Source organism: Lynx canadensis, chromosome D4, assembly GCF_007474595.2.
Source record: "Lynx canadensis isolate LIC74 chromosome D4, mLynCan4.pri.v2, whole genome shotgun sequence".
Taxonomy (NCBI): Eukaryota; Metazoa; Chordata; class Mammalia; order Carnivora; family Felidae; genus Lynx; species Lynx canadensis.
The window spans coordinates 43,400,617-43,423,511 of NC_044315.2; the positions used below are offsets into that span (position 1 = coordinate 43,400,617).

Sequence of the window (22,895 nt, forward strand, 5' to 3'; positions counted from 1 at the left end):
GTCTAACACAGTTCTTGGCATGACATGGGTATTTAAAAATAACAACCACTGGGACATCGTCCCACATTCCCTGTTGCCCAGTGCTGGCCTCAGCCATGTTGCAAGCAATAACCCCTTAATCCCCTGGACAGGGGACCCTAGGCTTATCTTCCCCATCGGGTCTGGACCTTAGAGGGATGCAGTAAAAAAGCTTATTTTTGTCTTACCTTTTTTTTAAAAAAAAACCAGCAAATATGAGAGCACTTTTTATTTTTAAAACAAGCAAATTTAAAACTAGCAAATATGCTAGTTTCCTCAAGAGAAAGCTACCCTTCTAAGAAGAAAGAGAAAACTGTGGGAAATATGAATAGTCACACCCCATACATACATACACATACATTATAGACTTCCTTTGGGGAAAAATAATTAAACTTTATACTTGCATTTCCATACCCCCAGTTGATGCTACACCAAAGCTTCGGGGCTCGAGCCCCTGCCCACTCAGATTTCAGAGAGGCCCAGGTGGGTTCTCATCTCACCAGTGGCTACATAAACCTCCAGTCATCTTAGAAAGCCCCAGAAGATCAGCTCCGTGAAGGGTGTCATTTGTTCTGCATTGGGTTTCATCCGGCTGAGCTGCGTGCGAGGCTGGAGCCCGGGGCCCAGGGACTCTTGCCCCACACTGAGCTACGGTGCTTCACTGTGGGTTTTTCCTCCCTAACAAGCCTTGCTTGTCGCCTGTGCCGACAGGGATGAAAGCCTAGGACGAGTAGCTGCTACTGTGGGTCTGCCAGTGAAGTGCGCTTGTTCCGTGAGCCAGCTCTGGCAGCCTCACAACCATAAAACAGCGTGGCTGCGAACATGTTGCTGGACGAGCGTAACATCTTCCCGTTTTAATCAAACGTGGTGGGGAACAAAATCACTATTTAGACTCTTAAGTTTAGGGCTTTTCTTGATCAGAAGCCTCGGTTTATGAATCGAAGTATTTTTAGTTTTGTAAGTACTTTATGAGCATAGAAATAATGTCTCTTATTATTTTAATCGGCCAAAAAATTTTAAACAAGGGACTTCATGTATAAAACTGAGGTTTCAGGGGTACCTGGGTGGCTCAGTCAGTTAAGCTTCCAACTTGGGCTCAGGTCATGATCTCGCATTTCGGGAGTTCGAGCCTCACATCGGGCTCTGTGCTGACAGCTCAGAGCCTGGAGCCTGCTTCCAATTCTGTGTCTCCTTCTCTCTCTGCCCCTCCTCTGCTCGTGCTCGCGCGCGCTCTCTCTCTCTCTCTCTCTCTCTCTCTCAAAAATAAACACTTAAAAATATTAAAAACTGAGGTTTCATGCCAATACCTGTGATTAACCTGTAGTGTGGAGACTTGAAGTGTAATGAGACTTTCATTCATTTATTCCTATAGCCATTGAATGAACATTCATTACATGTGGCCTCTAAATTTCATCTCAAGCTATAGGATAAATTTAAGAGGTGACCTCTGCCCTTGGAGAATTTATAGTTTCCCTAGAAAGATCGAATGGGCATGTACCAAGGAAGAAAAATTAGATAAAAGCTGTAAGGGCATTAGGAGGGGCTGACACTTGGCCCAAGAAGATCTGATGGTTTCGAAGATGGGATGTAACCTCCCTTTTTGGCTTTTAGTAAATAAGCAAAGGTTCCTTGAGTTAATATTCTGGAAGGAATACTCAGTATTCAATTTCAGTATTCTCAAGAGAGCATTAAAAAGGATGAGAAAAGGAGAGTCTAGGTTAAACTGCCACCATCAGTTCCTAAAATCATAGTATTTCAAACTAGGTCTGGGAAATGATGAGATTCCTCATCATTTTATAGACAAGGAAAGTAGGGCTCAGAGGGATTAAGTGACTTGCCCAAGGTAGTGAATGACAGAGGGTTCCTGAGCCCAAATATGATGTTTTCACCCTATACTATATAAATAGTATTTTAAGTTATATGCAATATGTATGAAGACTTTATCATTTTTAAACTATTTTATATATATATATATATATTTTTTAATAAAATCTCAAGCTCATCGTTGTTTTCTACGTGTGACGGTCTTTTGTAGTCAAGGCAGAGTAGACAGGCTTATTTCTGAAGCAGACTCCCGAGCCATTGTGACTTACTCGCCACTCTTAGAAGTATCTGAAAAATGACAGGCACGTGATAGGTCCTCACTGAACACCGATGAAATGACCATCACTTGCGAGAGCAATACTCCTGCTTCTCTTTAGATTCCAACAGGTGCTCTAGAGACAAAGGTGGGGTCCGCCCTGGGAGATGTAAGGAGTGGGGAGACAGGATTCTGCTGCTTTGCCTGGAGAATCTCAGGTCATCTCACCACAAGATTCAGTAGGGGCTCATCTTTTTAGTTGTCCAGTGGAAGTGACAGGCAGGCCCCTATATTTCCCATTTTTATCACTTTGGTCTCTGGTTAACTGTGACCACTGATGACTTCAGCCCTTGTAAGATTTTGAAGCACAAATCATCCCTGTTCTGCTTATCTGGTCCTTACCTGGGCATAAAAATCCAGACCACAAAGAATATTAACTTTCTCAACTTCATAAACCTTTTTCTTCACGGGAATAGTCACCCACAGGCTTCTTTTAAATAAGGAATTCCTGTGGTGATGTGTCTGTATCTGTGGGGACGGTAACAAAGTGCTCTAAAGGATGTCGTAAGAGTTGAATGAAAAAAGAAAACTATTTAACACAGGACTTGGCATATAATAAATGCTGAAGAAGTGTTGGCTTTTTTAAAGTGTTTTTATAATTTTGTTTAATTTGCCTACACATTTATAGGAAGCCAGTGGTACTGTGGTATAAAGTGGTATACAGTAGGAACTCCTAAAAATCAACATACCTGATTCTTATTACTGACCTTATTGTTTTGGGCATCAAATATTAAGCTTGAAATTCAGACTCACCTTGATAGGCACTGGAGGCAACGATAGTAATGCTCACCTCACATGTGGACACACATAGGTGCATGCCCACCTCTCCTTCTCCCCTGAACACAGCCTTCACGCTTTAACCTGTCTGACTCCCCATCTGCCTTCCCACAGATCCCCCCCGAGTCCCCACACAGTTGGAAGACATCAGGGCCTTGCTTTCAGCCACTGGACCGAACCTTCCTTCAGTGCTGACATCTCCTCTGGGAGCACAGCTGGTCCTGGATCCTGGGAATTCTGCTCTCCTTGGTAAGTCCAATTCTCTGGAACATTGGGCAGAAATCCAGGGCTGGACAGGATTTATGGATGGGTGACTGCTTGCAGGTGGGAGGGAGGCAGCAGTAGGGGGTAGCCAACAGGAAATCACTAAATTGCCTACAGAATCCAGACTCACCAGTGGAAACTTGGCTGACTTTCCATGTGAGGTGAGTGCAGATCTTAGTCTGGACTCTAGCTTGTCTAGATTCCAACATGGCTCCTTTCTGAATCCTCTTGGGCTGATGCCACAGTCCAGATCCTCTCAATCAGATTGACTCACTCAACAGTAAATAGCAAAGCAGTAAAAATAGCTCCTCCATCCCCCTCTCCCCTTGCCAACCATGCCTCAGTATGCCCCCATGACCCTCTCACAACTAAACTAGAGCTATAATCAGCTTTCAAGAAGAAAAAGCTAGACAATTCTGTTTAGGCCAGCCGTCTCTAGGTAGGGCCCAAAACCAACCCAGATGGGCTCCTCCAAAGCAAGTGTTTAAAAAAATTTACCAAGTACAACTTCCCTGACACCTGTCGTTGGGAACCTTCACCAAGTTACTGCCCATACGGCTGGTGCCCTCTGGTAGCAGAGAAGTATTGCAAAGGCATCCTGCCCTGGGCCCTTCACACCAGAAACATGGAGATGCCACAGGAACCTCTACACTCCAGTCATGACCTCTGGAGATGGTCACGGTGGAAAAGAAGAATTATCTTCTATCAAAGGCCTGGGGAAAAAAACAGGTCTACAAAATGGGGGACATCCTCATGCTAATTCTTTGTGGCCCCAAATGTTGATAATGGTGACTATGATAATGGTGACTTTGGCTCAAAGTTGAAAGTTTCTCTATTCTCATCCCCACCAATTAGCAAGGAACAGGAAGCCAAAGGGTTCCTAATCATATTGGTGATTGCTTATCAACATGGCCACAGGGACTGATACCTCTAGGATGACAACACAGGAAGATTACCTTCGGTTCTTATTATCATCTAAAATTAACAAAGAATGCTGATAGCATATGACCACGTGGCAAAAGCTTACAATTTTTTTATTTCTGATCTTACCTTAAGAATAAGACACAGATGCAATGACAAGTAGCTCTGTTTCCTGTAAGTTACACAAGCGTGGCATTGAGCTTTTCTACATCGTGTTGATCAGAATTCATAGAAGTTTCAAATTGCTTTTTTGTTGGCTTATAAATGGTAAATTTATTCTAAATTAATGTGAGCATAGTAAACTTTTTTTATTTTAGACTCATCACTATACGAAATTGTCATAACTATTAATCATAGCCCAGTCACTAGCAGAGTGCACAGCAATTGTTTATTTTCAAGTTTCAACAACCTTGGGACACTCAGGTGCCAGTCAGCATGCTGGAAAAATTAACCTGCTCATATTTTCCCATGATAGTTTTACTTTCTTTCTCCCTTATTCTGGAATAATATTTTGTCTCATTGTTGCCATTAGCAATAAGAATTTATTGTGCTTTATGCGGCTGCATTCCCTTGCTAGTCTATAGTGCTTTGTTACCTTAGACTGGTATTTAAATCTAACAGTTAAGAGACACCTTAACACCCTAGTTCACATCCAGACTGCTCCATTTGAATGAGACAGTGAGTCAGTAACCATAAAGGCCCTGAATAACTTCTTGGGCATCACGGACTCTAGCAGTGAATGTTGATGTCGTGCCAGCACTATAGAAGTAAGAGGGATCTACATGGAATTGTGGAGATGAATTAAGAAATGACGTCAGGTATCAAGACTCTGAAAAGTAGGTCACTTGAAACATACCAGGGCCTAGATCTGTTGGTCGAATTGCTCTTATTTAGACTAGTTCCCATCCCTGGCTCCTCTTGGTGGCCCTTTTAGACCAGAGTGTGTATTCTGGGTACAAAAATAGGTCAGGGAGGCAATTCTGTGTAGCGCTGCTGAGAACTCTGAATGGCAGACGGTGTCAAAGACTGTTATTAGACTAAGGAAATAGATTTACTGTGTGGGAAATGGGCACAGATCTTTAGAGGGCTTTAAGTAGGAAAATGATATAGTAAAAGTAATATTTGACAGACTTAATCTGATATTCTGTAAGAGTAACCAATAGTGGGAGCAATTCAAGGAAGAAATCCTATTTTGAGAGTAACAGATGTTCTGGACCGGGATGGAAATATGTGGCAAAGATACTGTTAACTGCCCCTGCCACAACCTACACATTTCCAATCAAACATGACATTCTTTTTCATCAGCCCAGGTGCTGCCTTGGAATTCATTTTAACATTCCCACCAAGCATGGTGGCAGTTGATATATAGGATGAAAGTCATTTGTCAACCCTGTTGTATCCAGTAAACGGTGACATTCCTGTATGTGTATTTCTACCATCTATCAGACCGGTTGTCTGCATCAGATTCAGAGAACTTCGTGATTCTGTGGCATACGGACAATAACTCATGGACCTTGATTCTCATGTTTTCATGGCAGAAGGAAAAAAGGGAGATGTGAGGTTTTTCAGAGCCATATATCAGAGCTAACTCTTCTTGGTTAAGACTCAAGTGTTGAGATTCCCAGTGGGTGGGCTATTCCAATAATGACTATTTTAGTTGACAGACACTCTGGCATTGACCTCACTTCAAGCCACTGCTGGAACTTTCAAGAAGGAATGTTGATTGAGCAACATGTGCATGGGCCTATGTGGGACTCACTTTCCATAACTGTAAGTGAAGACTTGGGACCAGTGAGTCTCTGTTGCTCTCACACCCTTTGTTGTATGACACAGACTTAGAAAATGCCCAGTGGAGGCTCAGCCATGCAGAGTGGACCCAACCTAAACAGATTCATTGTCCTAGGCAAGACGGGTGCTGATTTTCTTTGCCCTTATTTTACAGCTGTCCTTTGTGCTGGGAGGCCTGAACTGTGCCAACTGCTGTGTATGGAGGGCAAGGCCCATGCCACCCCTTTTAGTGGACCAGGTCTAGGTCCTGGGGCTCCAATTTTAGAGCAGCAGCATCTCAGGCCTCCCTGCAGCACCTACACCTTTTGGCAGACTTCTGTTAAAAATTTTTTTGGTTGCTAAGACTCAAAATTAATATTTCTCACAGTATCATTTATAGGGCATTAGCATTGGTATTTTGCAAAAAAAAAAATAACTTTTATTGGAGTTTCCCTTAGAAGAGCAATATATTTTCATTGTAGAACAATTAAAAATAGAAGCAAAAATAAAAAACTAAAAATTGTCTATAATTGCCTAGCCCAGATAAAACGAGTACAAATATCTTTTTCCAGCCATTAATATACACATCATACATACCTTTTGTCTACAATGAACTCATACTCTATATGCTGCTTGCAACTTTTTTCACTAACTGGTATATAGCAATTATCTTTCCATGTCTCTATGCTTCTATAGTTTTAATTTTGGGGGCTGTTTTGGTAGGAGGTATCATACATTCAACCAACTCTCTAATGTTGAACTTTTAGATTCCTTGCAATCTTTTGCCAATATAAAAACATAGATGTGGTGAATATTCTTATTCTTAAAATGTTTGTGTACACCTCTTGGCATAAATTTCTAGAAGTGGAATTATTATGTCAAAAGTTTTGTATATTTTAGTTTTTGCTCTTTTCAAATTGCCCTCCAAAAAAGCGTTATCTATTTATATGTGCACAGCACAATGTGAGAATTCTCACTTCCCTAAAATATCATCAACAGTATATATGACCAAGAGTTTTTACATTTACCATTTAAATTGGTAAATACACAATAGTATAAAATACAATATGAAAATTATGCCCTTTAAAATTTTTATTTACGATGTTTAAAAATTCTTGGTTTTAATGTTTTTTAATCGTTTGCATTCATTTATGAGTTGCCTGTTCAGGTCCTTTTTCATTGATTGGTAGAAACCTATCTTACTTTAATGATTTGTAAGACACAATACATATTTATATATGTTTGACATATATTTGACATAAAAGTTTTTAACAGCCTTAATGAGAGATAATTGGCATTGGTATAAATAAATACAACACATTTTAAGTCTAAAATTTGATGTTTTGATACACAGATAAATCCATGAAACCATCACTGCTGTCAACATAATGAACATACTCATCATCCCCAAAAGTTACTTTTATAAAATCATGCCTTCACACCTTTGCCCCACCCCTCATCTACCCCCAGCAACCACTGATCTGCTCTCAGTATAGATCAGATTATATTTCTAGAATGTTTTATTTTTTTTTTTTTTTTTAATTTTTTTTTTTCAACGTTTATTTATTTTTGGGACAGAGAGAGACAGAGCATGAACGGGGGAGAGGCAGAGAGAGAGGGAGACACAGAATCGGAAACAGGCTCCAGGCTCTGAGCCATCAGCCCAGAGCCTGACGCGGGGCTCGAACTCACAGACCGCGAGATCGTGACCTGGCTGAAGTCGGACGCTTAACCGACTGCGCCACCCAGGCGCCCCTAGAATGTTTTATAAAAGGACCCATACTGTAGGGAGAATGGCTTCTTTTGCCCAGGATAATTACTTTGGCATTCATCCATATTGTAACATGCAACAGTGCATCTTTTTGTCAACTAGTGTTCCGTTGTACACATAGACTATAGTTGGTTTAATCACCCACTTGTTGAGGAACAGAATGGTCATTTCCCATTTCTGGTTGCTACAAATGAAAATGCTGTATGTATTCACGTACCCTTCTTTCTATGGACACACACTTTCATCTTTCTTAATTAAACACCTAAAAGTGAAAGGGCTGCGTCATATAGTAGGTGTTTGTTCAACATTTTAAGAAACAGCCAGACTGCTTTTTAAAGCAGTTGTACTACTTTACATTCCTGCTGGCAGTATCTGGCATTTCTAGTTTCTCCACATCCTAGGCAACACAGACTATAGTTAGTCTTTAATTTGAGACCTTCTACTGGGTCTGTAGTGGTTTCCTGTTGTGGTTTTAATTTGTATTTCCCTAATAGCTAATAATGTTGAGCATCTTTTCTTGTGCTATTTGCCATCCTGATTTCTTCTTTGGTGAAGTGTCTATTCAGTTTTCTTCCCTTTTTTTTTTTTTTAATTGGGTTGTTTGTTTATTGAATTTTGAGAGTTCTCCATATACCTTAAAGGCAAGTCTTTTATTAGATATATAATTTTCAAATATCTTGTCCCAGTCAGTGGATGTCTTTTTTACTCTTTTAGTGTTTTTCAAAGAGCAGAAGATTTTAATTTTGATGAAGTCCCACCTATTATTTTTTTTTTTATTTTATAGATGGTTCTTTTGCAGTTGTATTTAAGAAATTTTCCTACTTCAGGGTCCCAAAGATTTTCTTCCATGTTTTCTTCCAGAAGATTTATATCGATATTGTATGGATTTAGGTTTTACAGTTAGGTCTATCATTTCTTTTGAGTTTGTTTTTACCAAGGGTGTGAGGTATATATTGAAGTTCATTCTTATGCATATGGTTACCCAACTTGTTCCACTACCATTTGTTGAAAAGATTATTCTTTCTCCACCCAATTGCCTTGGCACCTTTGTGGAAAATCAGTTGTCATTATATGTGTGGGTATATTTCCAGACTGTTCTGTTTCAGTGATATATTTGTCTCTTTACATCAGTACCACATTCTACCCAACACCCTATGAATCATGAAGTTTTCCAGTCTGGCTGATAGGAACAGGTACTATTCTGTACCCTGTGTGAGCCCCAGAAGGTGCTACCTATAATTCTTTCCCTTTTCCCTGCCTCTGGTAGTTCTTCACAGGCATGCACTGATGTGGATTCTATTGAATACGCAAGGCGGACCTTCTGCAGATTTCTGGAATTCATTTATTCATTCGATCTCCCTCTCTCTTTCTCCGTCTGTCTGTCTGTCTGTCTCTCTGTCTCTGTCTCTCTCTCTCCAGTTCTCTCTTCTCTGATAGTCCATTCTGTAAACTCAAGCCACCTTGATCTCCTGTGCTTTCAGCTCCCTCTCCTAAACTCAGGAGTCCACTGGGCTGCACGTAGGTTTTCCTGTGTTGCAGCCTGGAAACCCTCTCAAGGCACTAAGCTGGGGAAAAATAGGACTCACCTTGTTTTATTTCCTATTTCTCAGGGATCAATGACATTCATTGCCTAATATCCTGAAAACCACTGCTTTTATACATTTTGTTCATTTTTTAATATTTTAAGCAGGAAAGTAAATTCATTCTTTTACTCCATTTTGCTCGGAAAGAGGCATACATATATGTGCAAGATATGTGTATATATATATGTGAGTGCCTGTAGATGTATACACACACACACATATATATTATGTGTATGTTTTAAATATTTGCCTAGACAAAGCTGATACCCAAATTTTGCAATCACATTCTAGAAGTATTACATAAGCACTTTTAAGAGATAATGTTTTACAGGCTTGGCAAACTATAGTCCCTGGGCCGAATCTAGGTCACTACTTATTTTTATAAAGTTTTATTGGCACACAGCCACACCCATTTATTTACCTTTGTATTGTCTATGGCTTCTTTCATACCATAATGGCCGAGTCAAATGCTTGTGACAGAAACCATATGGCCTAGAAGACATATGCCATATGCGGTGCCCAAGTCAGAGACAGTCCTCCTGACCTCTCTACTGGAAACTCATGTTAGGCTAGTCCCACAGAGCCAAACAGCACAGCCTTTTCTCATACCTTGTGATTTACCAAGAGAAGAGCGATTTAGGCATTCCAACCTGGGTTTGCAAAGTAAAGTTTTTCCAGGAAAGAAATCATTGTGCCTGGCCGTTCTCCCCAGCCAGGGCTCAAGGGTCACAGCCAACACACACAGTAGCATCTCAGCAGCGTCAGCATGCTCCCCAGGGCCCTGCATGGTAACAGCCCCACCTCTCAGAGCCCTTCCATCCCTGGAGAAGCCAGACAGGGAGGCCAAGGGCCACACACCACAGCCGGGCAGTGGTGTTTTCCTTCTGGCCACCTGAGACAGGTGGCCTGCCCATTTTCTTCTCTGTTCATTTGAAGTGCCCAGAATTGCACAGCCTGGCTGGTATAGATGCAGTTCCTACAAATCCTACCACGTCAACGAGGGAGCTGTAGCTGGAATATACGGGACCCAGGTCTGGAGCCTAAGGTGGAGTTTATATTGTTCTCATACAAACCCCTGAAGGTAGGAGGATGTTTCAGAAAACAGTTGAGTAAATATTAATGTTTGAAGTTGAAAGCCTTGGTAAAGGGCCTAAGAAGGGACTATCTCAAAGATAGATCAATTTGCTCCTTGAATAAATATTTGTTGAGTGCCTATTATGTGCCAGCCACCGTGCTAGGGCCAGGGACACACAGTAAATAAGATAAATCTAGCTCTCACTCATTCAAGAAAAATTTATTGAGCATTTCCTATGCATTAGGCACTAATCTAGATCTGAAGAAACAGTAATGAAGCACATTAACATGTGCCCTCATGTGGTCTGAATTCTAGCAGGGGCACTTCGAGTCTGGTAGGGAAAGTAATTCAAGTAGGAAGACTGTGATCAAAAGAGTAAGAACTGGTGCTTTGGGGACACTTGAGGAGGGGATATTTGCGCTGGGATTGGAAGAGAGGCTGGAAGTTATGAGAGAGCATTCCAGTCAGAGGAGTTCCAGAGCATTTCAAGGCAGAGGAACCAGCAGAGGTTCTAAAGCAAGAAAGCCTAGAGTATTTGAGGAAGTGTCACAGCCATAACTAAGGGCAGAGTGGCCTCAGATGAAGCTAAAGAGAGAGGCAAGAGCAAGTTTCTGGCACTCTGTGAGCCCTGGTAAGACTTTCACACTCTGCACTAAATGCAGTGGGAAGTCTCTGAATGGTTTAAAAGCAGGAGAGAGACATCATCTCATTTGTATTTTTAAAAGCTTGTTCTGGTTACTGTGACGGGGATAGGTTCTAGGGAAGAGACTAGATGGAGTCCACCATTCAGGAAGTATTCCAGGTAAGAGATAATGATAGGTGAGAGTAGAGAGCTGGAGAGAATGGAAAGAAGTGAACTAATTCAGGGACATGTAGGACATAACACTGATAGGACATGGCAAATAGGTTAACATGGGAGGTGGGGGTGGGCAATAGTAATCCATACAATTCTCAGTAAAGCTCATGTACCTCCTATGTGATGATGACACATTTCAGACCACTCAAGTCAACATGTTGGGATAAAATGGAGAGCTACCTAGGTGTGTGACTGCAGAGAGCATTGGTGTGAAGAGAAGGACAGTCAAAGCTTCTGTTACTCAATCCTGGTTCATTTCCTTAACACACCTGTCCAGTTTCCATTCGATGCTGGGCCTTGTGCCCTCTCCCAGCCTTAGAGGATCTCAGAAGCAGTAGGAAAGAGAGAAAAGTCAGCCACGTGTGAGAAAATCTCTGAAGAGTTGCAAAAAAAAAGCCAGGGGAGTGAGGACCCCTTTCTCTGGTGAAGGAAAATCAGCAGGCTTCAGAGAATTGTTCAAACTCAGTCTTAAATGATGAGTAAAAGCATTCCAAGCACTGAGGCAATAGACACATACTTACTGAGTTCCTTCTGTGCTCTGGGGCACCATTGAAGGCACTGGGGATGTAGCAGGGAACAAAATAAAAATCCTTTCTCTCACATAGCTTTCATTGTACTAAGGGAAATAGAAAATAAACACAATGAAGTAAATGACACAGTATATTAGAAGGTATGGAAAGTGGAGTATATTAGATAAGTGCTATGGAAAAAAAATAGAGCAAGAAAGATGGAAAGTGCTGATATGGGAACAAGGATGCAATTTTAAATTAGATTGGCAGGAGAAGGCTCACAAAGAAAGTAATCTTTGAGCAAAGACTTGAATGTGAGCTATTGAGCCTTGCATACATCTGGAAGAAAAGAAGAGGGGAGATGAGGGGAGAAAAGGGAAGGAGAGGGGAGAGGAGGGAAAGCTGTGGAAAAGCCAGTGTGGAGTCTTTGAGGCAGGGACATGCCTAGTGTGTTCAAGGAACAACAAAGAGGCTAGTGTGGTGTTGCCGGAATGGAGTCATCGGGGTTGTGTGTGAGAGAGAGAAGATCAGAGACGTAACAAGGCTGAGGGCAAATTGTGTAAGGCCTTGTAAATGGTCATGTTAAAATAACAGTGAGAGAAAAAAACTATAAATGCCCAAATTTATAAACAGACTCAATATCGCATTGAGCATCATGGGCTTTTCCAGGATTAGGCAAGGGCAGGCAGAAGTGATTTCTTTTATTGGAAACCATGCAGCCAGCTGAATGTTATATAGCTGACTCTAGTAAAACAGAGGTTTATCAGGCTGGCTCTGGTACAAGCCAATATTGCTGACTTAATTTGACTCACATGTGTTGGGCACCTGCTACATCTACCTGGCTCTGAGCTGGGCTTCTACAGGCACGTGCCTGGCCATTTCTTTCATCAAGGACGAGGTTCCCAATTGCACGAGAGTCACTGAGAAGTTAAAAAAAAAAAAGTCCTAGGGGCACCTGGGTGGCTCAGCCAGTTAAGCATCCGACTTCGGTTCAGATCATGATCTCATGGCTCATGAGTTTGAGGCCCCGGTTGGGCTTTCTGCTGTCAGTGCAGAGCCTGCTTCAGGATCCTCTGTCTCCCTTCTCTTTGCCCCCACCCCTGCACACGTGCACTCTATCTCAAAAACTAATAAACATTTAAAACCTAAAAAATTTCCTATCTGAGACCAATTAATACAGAATTTCTGGGGGTGGGGGTAGACATCAGTCCTTTTGAAAACTGATTCTCAGAGCTTGAATGGACTTTAAAAGTCACTTCTGCATCCCTTTCTACTCATGTAGAGACTGATATGGGAAAATGGGAGGCTTTATCATTTAGAAAATTTTAAACTGGTATTCAAGCCTCCTTGCTATTCAGACCTACCCTCTACATTTATCCTTCCATCTTATTCCTATCTCAAATGATCCCTCCATTCCAATCAAAATGTTCCCTAGTAACTGCCATGGCTTTGAGCTTTCCTTGCCTGGAATACCCTCCCCTGCCCCTTCATTTCTGGCTGTATCCTAGAAGTCTTCAAGGCACAGTTCAAGCCATTCTGTGAAACCTTCTTGCAGTGCTCCAGCCTGAACTGATCTCTCCTGCTGACCTCCTGAGGCATCTACTCCAGACCAGGGTTGGGCAAACTTTTTCTGTAAAGGACCAGATAGGAAGGAAGTACTTTATGCATTGAGAGCCATAAGACGCCTATCGCAAGGACTCAACTCTGAGGTGTAAACAGCCATAGACCGTAAGAAACAAATGAGTGTAGCTGTGGTCCAATAAAAGTTGATTTCCAAGTATCCAGACCATAGCTGAATAGTCAACCCCTGCTCTAGACCACTGATAGGACACTGAGCTTTCCACATTTTCTATTATTAAAGGTATTTCTCATTTGTGTCAGGTCTCCCAACTAGATTCTAGGTCCTGGAGAGAAAAGAGACTGTCTAAATAGTCTCAGGTGATTTAAAACAGTGTTAGGTAGGGGCACCTGGGTGGCTCAGTTAAGCATCTGACTTCAGCTCAGGTCATGATCTCATGGTATGTGGGTTTGAGCCCCGCTTCGGGCTCTGTGCTGACAGTTCAGAGCCTAGAGCCTGCTTTGGATTCTGTGTCTCCCTCTCTCTCTGCTCCTCCCTCATTCATGCTCTGCCTCTATCTCTCAAAAATAAAGAAAAGTTAAAAAAATTTTTTTAAAACAGGGTTAGGTAGCAGGGCCTTGGCTGAGAAAGCCTCTTGAGTCATTTCCATCTCATTTCTATTACAATTATAACTTTATCATCTGTCCCACATACTTCCACCCTTGCCCCACCCTGTACACTTCCTGATTATTCTGGTACAGACTGGATCGAGCACTTCCTGCACCCCATTATGAGGCAATTCACACAGCAACAGTCAGTGAGTACCCTCGGCCACATCTGTTGGGAAACCACTTTTCATATGATTGTTTGGAAAACTAAGATCATCACTGTTTCCTCTCTAAAGATAGTTACGGGAACAGCAAGTTCTGATGGCCAAAAGTTAGGTAAAAAAATTAATCCACAATGGGGGACCGCCCCATCAGAAATTACAGACATGGCAAACAAAAGTGATGCAAAGAAAAAAATAGGAGAGGGCTAGCATACTTAATGAGGAGAAGGATACAAGAGGAATTTATCCTGACCTTTTTTGAAGAGACATGAGTTGGCATCTGTTTCCTCATTTATATGGAAAGCCTGAGGTTTTATGTCACAAGGAAAATGCTTTTGATTTCCTATAGCTTTGCCCACAAAAAGAATATGCTTTGCTATTAAGAAGAAAGGTCAGCATTTGTGGTTGTTATGGCACATGCTTATGCACTTTTGTCTTTTCTTTTTAATAAAATCCAAAGTAGAGAATAGAGACCCCATAGGGACTGCAGGAAGCTCTGTAGCACATATACTATAAAACTGAATCAGTATTTCAGAGGGCATTTATGAGGAAGCCACAGGAAGGAGCACTGTGGTTCTTTAGATTGGAGTGAACATCCATAAATTTAAAAAGACACCAGAGCATAAGTGACACTTAAAATAGTTGGACACAGAAAGCGAGGCAGTAAATCTCCCTGCCTGGCCACTGTTCCAAGCCACAGCAAGCATCCAGGCACGAGCTTATTTTAAGACTCCAATAGTCAGGAAATGGGGACCTTGAGAAACTTACACTTGCCCCTGCCCTTTCCTGGCACAAGGACACAGTTCGCAGACCCATCTGCCCTCCCCGCCATGTTTAACAGGAATGACGTGAATGAGTCGGATGTCCCAGAAATAGACTGGTATTGAAAGTCCATCAGTGGGAAAATGAGGAACTCTCCACTTTACCTAATAAATCCTTCCTCAACCCCGAACTGGCTTTTGAAAATACTGACTCTGGTTCCATGCCTTCCTGCATCTATGTGGTCTAGAGGCAGTTTTACATCGTGCCCAGAGGCAGATGGTGGAAGGGAAGACAGGATCATGAACCTAAGGCCCCCTGCCTTGGTTCCCATCCTACCTTGTACAGTGAAGAGCACAGGGGTAGTGCCTCAGTTAGAAGACCTGTTACCAAATCCTCAGTTATAAATAATTGTCTTAGTCCATTCAGGCTACTATAACAAATGCTACAGAATGGTAGAAATTTACTTCTCAGTTCTGGAAACAGGAAGGAAAGAATCATGGTGCCTGCGTGGTCATATTCTGGTGAAAACCCTCTTCCTGGTTCATAGCCAGCACCTTCCTGGTGTGTTCTCACAAAGTGGAAGGGGCTAGGGATGGATCTCCGTAGTCTCTTTCATAAGAGCACTGACCTTTCCATGAGACTGCCACCCTTATGATTTATACACTCCCGAAGGTCCTCTGTCCTAATACCATCACACTGAGCATTAGGATTTCAGCACATGAATTAGGGAGGGGGGACCCTAACATTCAGAACATAGCAATAATGCCCATCTTGCAGAATTAATTATGATAAAGGTTAAGTGAAATCATATCATATGCAACCTGCCCAGTTTAATCTTGGTACAAAGTGGATACTAACGTATGTTAATTTCTTGCCTCTATCCTTTGCTTCCCTTTGAATCTATGAACCAAGAAGTCCATTCTCTTCTTCACTGTGGTCTGGCACAAGTTCTTCCTTATAGGATCAGAGTTTGTTTCCATTTTGAGCGTACATCACTGGCTAAAAATCATTCAGGATTCATTCTATGCCAGATGCTGGGTTGGAACAGACAAGCACAATGTAGGCCCCCTGACATCCAGAAACTTCTTATCTAGTTAGAACATATCAACACAGAAGGAATGATAAGAAAGCAGTAGAAGTTGACGAGGAGAAAGAATAAAAAGCACTGAATGGTTGCTCTGTGAATTTGGAATAAAAGACCAAGGTTTCAGTTCTCTTTTGAAAGTTCTATTCCCATCTATCCACCTCAGTCCCATGCTCTGTGTTGGGGCCCTTCACGTGCACATTGGAGTTTGCACAGCACAGTGGTTAGGAGTGCAGACTTGGTCAGAATGCCTGGCTCGGCTGCATGGTAACAGCTGTATGACCCTGAGCAAGTTCTGGAAGTTCTCTCTGCCTTTGACTGTAAAATGGAGGTAATAACTGCATATACCTCCAGGGCTTTTGAAAGGAGTAAATGAGGTAATACGTATAAAGTGCTTACAATGGTGCTTTGGCACACAGTAAATGCTCAGCTAATGCTAGTCATTAGTATCTTGGCAGTACATGCTCTTGCCCCAGCCCTCCTCTTCTTGAAGTGGGAGAACCAAGAAACTTAAGAATGCCCTGGGGATACTGTATTATATACCTGAAAGTTGCTAAGAGAGGAAACCTTAACCGGTCTTCCACAAAACAGAAATGGTAATTATGTGAGGTGATGGAGGGGTTAGCTATGGTGGTAATCATTTTGCAATAAGCAAGGGTGTCAAATCAACACGTGTTGTACAACTTAAACAATGTTATATGTCAATTATATCTCAATAAAGCTGGAAAAGGTGGGAGAGTGGGGGAGAATGCCCTTAGGGGCCAAGTCCTGAAGGCAGAGATGACCTACCTTTCCACTAACTTACCCATTTTATGCTGTTCATTTTTCTTTTATATATTTACTAGCTAATTTATATATTTACTAATTTAACATACTTTTTGGTCAGGTTCCCTCAGACAATTTCAGCCTATCTCAGATAAATTAAGCAAGAAAAAGGGAAGGGCTTTTCCCCACTACTGAATCAAAAGGATGAAAAGGGTGTGAACTTTGGAATAGGACTTGAACAATGGTTAAGTCACATAACCTTTATGGGCCTTCCTTTCTCATGAGTAAAATGGGTTGATAACCCATCTCTGAGGACCAATTTGAGAGTCAAATGAAATTAAATATGTAAAAAATTTTTGTAAACTCTAAAGTACTCTATGAGCCCTGATCCTGAGGCTAGAGGTAAGGATGGAGGTAAAGGTGGGATTTCTAGAACCCCAAAGAGAAGGCAGAATCTCACGGATTCTGGACTATTTGTGAAGACCCTAGCTTCCAGCCGAGAGCAGTTTCCTTACCTGTTTCTCTTTGCTACGTACTGGAACGTAGATTGCATTGTTGTTTTTTTAAACCCTTGGGAGACTGTTGCTGATAAAATATAGAGGACTCAAAGCACCCGAGCTGACTTCATGGCGAAGTGGGACCTGAGCAGCACCAGGACTTACGGGATTAGACAGGCCAAGAAAGGGACACAGGTGTGAGTTAGGCATCCCTCATGAGAGACAGGGAGTAGTATAAAGCAGAAGACACAGTCCTATTCTACATCTATGGGCTTGGCCCATGGAGTACAGATGCCTGGACTCACTTGTTGTTTTTTGAGACAGAATGGAATGGAATGGAATCAAAACTCAGCCAGGATCTTGTCTCATATCAGTCACCTGTTGCCACTTGTAGGAGGTTGCAATCTTTTATCTTTTTGAGTGTTATGCCTGCTGTGTTCAGGAAAAGTTTGGAAAAGCAGAGTTTGGAAAATATTAGGGAAATCAAGTTTGTTTAACCTCTTACCAGAATTAGCTTCAGTTTCTTTTGTGAAGCAGAATTATCACCCGGCTTCTGCTTTGTAGTACCTTTTTCTCTCCTGAATAAGAAGTCATTCCCAACACACACACATACTCCTTAACTTCTTGTTACCCATGGATATCGGCCTTAACACTAAAATTTGAGGGCTTCCTTTGACTTTAAGGCTCTTAGAGCTTTAAACAAAAAAAAGCAGCCCATTTAATTGTTCTTTGCTCTTGAAAGGAAAACAAAAAAGAGGAAGGTAGTTTTCTTGAGAGCATCAGTTTTGATGTCCTCTTTTATGTCAAAAAAGTACTTTCTAGATACATAAGAAACTAGGAACACTGGTGCCCTGTGAGGAGAGGAACCATGTAGCTGGGGAAAGATGAGGGGGAAATGAGAGGGAGAATTTCAACATTCCATTTAGTTACCCTTTAAATTTTGAATCATATGAAGTATTTCGAAGTATATGTATTAACTATTCAAGAATAAATGAATAAAATCTGGGCTGGAAACCTAGCACAATTCCACAAATATTTCATACACCTCCACTCTGCCAAGAATTCCACATCTTGGGGCCCTGGGTGGCTCAGTCATTTGAGTGCCTGAATCTTGATTTTGGCTCAGGTCATGATCTCACAGTTTTTGGGATCAAGCCCCACGTCAAGCTTCACACTGACAGCATGGAGCCTGCTTGGGATTCTCTCTTTCCCTCTCTCTCTGCCCCTCCCCCACTCACACTCTTCCTCTGTTTCTCTCTCCCTCTCTCAAATAAAAAAAAAAGAATTCCACATCTTGATCATCACTCAGCTTATGCTCTAGGTCTCCCATTCTATGGATACACAGGACAAACAACTTGAGAAAACATCCTCCATTTGCTGATAGAAAGGAGAGCAAGGCAGTGAGTCAGGATCACATTTCAGCTCCCTTAAAATCCTAATGAGGTTACACACTGGTATAGTTGGGTTCTGGTTTTGTTTCAGTGTTCTCATGGGTCATCTGAGAGAGAAATTTTGCCAGGATATCCCCATGCTAGGAGCACACGTAGCATTCCTAAATACAGAAGAGGATTTGCACCATCTCTGAAAACCTACTCAGCTGAAAAGAATTTTGTTGACCATTTGCTGTTCCCTATCCACTACAGCCTGTCAGAGCAAATCTTAGAAAGTAGGTTCAGTCCAGGGGCACCTGGGTGGCGCAGTCGGTTGAGCATCCGACTTCAGCCAGGTCACGATCTCGCGGTCCGTGAGTTCGAGCCCCGCGTCGGGCTCTGGGCTGATGGCTCAGAGCCTGGAGCCTGTTTCCGATTCTGTGTCTCCCTCTCTCTCTGCCCCTCCCCCGTTCATGCTCTGTCTCTCTCTGTCCCAATAATAAATAAACATTGAAAGTAGGTTCAGTCCAAAGGGAAGAAATGATGACAATAATAATTTGTACTCTTATTCTAGAAACATAACCTAGTAAGACGTCTGTATCTGTTTAAAAGCCTAAACTCTCTTTCATCATTCACCTTTACTACTTTATCTCTGAAAGGTACGTAGAAAGACAGGTTTCATTCCAAAAACATCATTCTGTCAAGAACGTTTTTATGTGAAAATCCATTATGATTATGGAATTCTCCATTTCTCTGCGGGCAGTGCCAGCTCAGAAATAATGAGCTCCCTGTGTCTTTTGTTGCCAGGAGATAAGACCAAAAATTCATTCAAGGCCCTTTCTGGAGCATGGCAGGGACCGTCGTGTCTAATGTGTGACTCTTTGAAATGGTATCAACAGAGAGAAGCCGGCACAAGCTTGTCTGTTGTCCTGCCAGCTTCCTGAGCCCAGGAGAAGAATTTAGGCCCAGAAGAAAATGACCACAGTGTTCCTATATGAACAATAAAGACTGCACCCCCTCTTAATTATTTTCCTTGTAATCCTGCTATTCTCAACTTTAATGAACTTTTGCGGTATCTCAGATCCTTGCTCAAAGCCATGCTTCAGGGAGTGACTCGTCACAGTTAGCTCTGAATGTAAGTCAGGAACATAGAGAGGGCCTCGAGATTTGGGGGAAGATTCTTCTTCTAAGCACACTGAAATCATTCATAAAATGGTGGAGTTAGAGAGAAACTATGATACAAAGTGAAATTGGAGGTAAAAATAAAACTTTTGTTTAGAAGTCTTTTCAAACTTTAACTATAAGCTTTTTATATTCAATAAAGCAAAAAACACATCCCATTCCATGACTTTTGAAGGATTTTCCCTCCTTTCTCCACCCAGATTGTCCTCTGAAAATGTCTGTGTATCCATTAAACACTACAGACAAAACCTGTAACATAATAACTTTGTTTTACTCAAATGCTGCTATTTTTCCTCAAATCTTTAAAAGTACTTAAAATTTGATGAAACGTATGAGAAATGAAGCTCCAACAACCCCATGTTCTCAACCGTCAGCAATTTTACTGCTTTGGGTGCTGGTGTTTATCAATCCCCCAGTCCTCTAAATCCTAAGGCCTTGGCAGATAGAGAAGGTTTTTCTCCCACACCTGTTGTTCTATTTCTTGATTTGGTATAAGAATTGCTTTTTTCATTACCATACTGTTATTTTGACATAATCTCCATTTCACAAAAAAGTTGGAAGTATAACATAAAGAATTTTTTCTACCTGGTCCGAATGAGTTGACAGCACAATACCCCATCACCCAGTGTACATTTCCTTCACGTTGTGGCAGTTGTCCCAATAATGTCCTTAACAGCAAAAGAATCTGTCCCGAATCCCATGCTGCATTTAGTTTTCATGTCTGTTAAGTCTTCTTCAATCTGGAACAGCTCCTCAGGCTCCCTTGACTTTCATGACCTTAACCATTTTGAAGATTATGGGACTGTTATTTTAAAATATGTTCCTCAACTTGGATTTGTCTCAGGTTTCCTCATGATTAGATTCAAGTTATGCATCTCTGGCAGAAACATCACAAAAGTGATGCTGAACTCTTCCCATTACACCCGATCACATGATCATGATTGCCATTGTACCACTACGGTTCATGTTAATTCCAATCACTTGTTTAAGGTGGTATCTGCCAGGCTTTCTCATTCTAAAGTTTCCCTTTTTGCCCTTGTAATATGTATTTTGTGAAGAGATGCTTTGAGACTATGTTAAATATTCTGTTCCTCATTTAACGCTCAATTGATTCATTTACTTATGTATATCTGCATGGACTCACAGATTCCTGTCTTATTGAATGGGCTATAATCTATTGCTAACCTGTTTTACTTTTATGCAAGAAATTTCTCAGATTCAGTCATTTAGAGCCTCTTTAAGGTGACTCCTGTACCCTTTGATATGTCCATATGAATCTTTGATAATTTCTTACTCTCTGTCTCATCTTGAAATTTACCTGCTCTAGCCTTGGAGAATTGATATTTAGAAACCCAGATCTCTGACCCAGGTCTGTTCATTGCTTTTGGAGTATCACTGCTCTTCTCAGCCTTCTCAGTGCAGAGAAATGAAAACTGTCTACCTGTCTATCTATACATATACACACGTGCAAACACATTTGTTTTATTTCTATGTCTGTATATTGGGATTCATGAGTCCTTCCTTACATCTCCAACTATTGTCCAACACCACAGTATTTATTCTGTTTTTTACCCTTTCAATATTTGCAATTATCCATCTCCCACTACCCTTAATATATATACTTATTTAATCAAACCCTCTCAATATAATCTATCACCACTGTCTCTACCCCCCACAGTTGTGGTCTTTATCCCACTCAGGGTCTGACACCCCTCACCAAGCCATCACCACAATCCTCAGGTAGATGCCCTCTTCACCCTGCTCAGGCCTAGTGCCCCACTCTGGTCTACCATGACTTCCCACCTCCTCCCTATGAATGCTGCTGCCTTCTTTGGCTTCACCTGGTGGCTTTTAGACTTAATTGTTTAAGAGGGGAAAACGGAAAGAAATGGCTGGTGCAAGAATTTCTGAACAGAAACCAAATTGCTTCCAGGCTTGAAAGCTAGAGGGTAAAACAGGTAGAGAACAAAAGGGGGCTCTGGACAGTACCTCGTCTTTGTATTCTGTGTTGCAGGAAGGATCTGCTTGGCCAGATCACTGGTGACCACCCTCTAAGCCAGGCACTTTTTATAACATCAAGTCTTATGTAGCCAGGGAGTACTAGCATGTTTTATGTTTCTGGATTTGAATAAGAGAATGCTATCATTGGTACCTTTTCCAGCCCTGCTCTCTAAGTCTAATTTTTTTATTTATTTTATTTTTTTTTAGAAGCTCTTATCCTGGGGACCATGAGCTTTAAGAGGCTGTAAGCTCCCTAGCATATGTGCAAACCTACTTTTCTCTAATAAAACTTTCTTCAGATTCTCAAAGATATCCATGACCCAGCAACACTAACGACTTGCTATACATTAAAAGCTCAAAAACAGATTCAATCTTACTAGTAAATAAATGCAAATAATAATTAGACAATATTAATTAAATATGAGATTGGCAAATATGAAAAACATTTACAAAATCTGTATTAGTTTCCTATTGCTGCTATAACAAATTTCCCCAAATTTAGTGGCTTAAAACAACACAAATTTATTCTTTTATGGTTGTAGAGGCCAGAAGTCTGAAATGGGTCTTATTTGGCTAAAATCAAGATCAGCCAGGCTGTGTTCCTTCTGGAGTCTCTATAGGAAAATCCATTTCTTTACCTATTCCAGCACCTAGAAGTTACTTACATCCTTTGGCCCTCTTCCATCTGCAAGGCCAACATCTAGCAACTTCTTCACATCTCTCTCTGACTTTGGCCCACTTCCTTTACCATTATAAGGACTCTTATGATTACATTGTGCCCACCTGAATAATCCAGGATAATCTTCCCTTTCACGATCCTTTCAAGATCCTTTCTTAATCACATCTGCAAAGCCTCTTTTGCCATGCAAGGTAACATATTCATAGGTTTCAGGGACTAGGATGTGATTATCCTTGGAAGATCATATTCTGCCTACCAACCACAATATCCAATAATCAGTTGGCATTTACTGTCATCCATTGTTGCCCAAGGCATAAATTAGTATAACATTTCTGGAGGCAATATATTTTTAAATGATGCTTATTGATCCAGCAATGCTACCTCAGTAATGTAACCTAAAGAGATATCTGGGTGCAAAGATTATATATACTAAGAAAGTTATTATACCTTAGTTTATATTAATGGAAAATTGGAAACAACGTAATTA

General features: G+C 41.3%; 1 protein-coding gene across 1 annotated transcript in view; it reads left to right on the forward strand.

Annotated features, from left to right (window-relative positions):
• The window catches only part of ADAMTSL1 (ADAMTS like 1), a 379,909-nt gene that overhangs the window by 306,140 nt on the left and 50,874 nt on the right, over positions 1–22,895 (forward strand). The window contains 1 exon segment of the mRNA XM_032595636.1: positions 3,050–3,184. Within this exon segment, the coding sequence (XP_032451527.1) occupies positions 3,050–3,184 (135 nt within the window).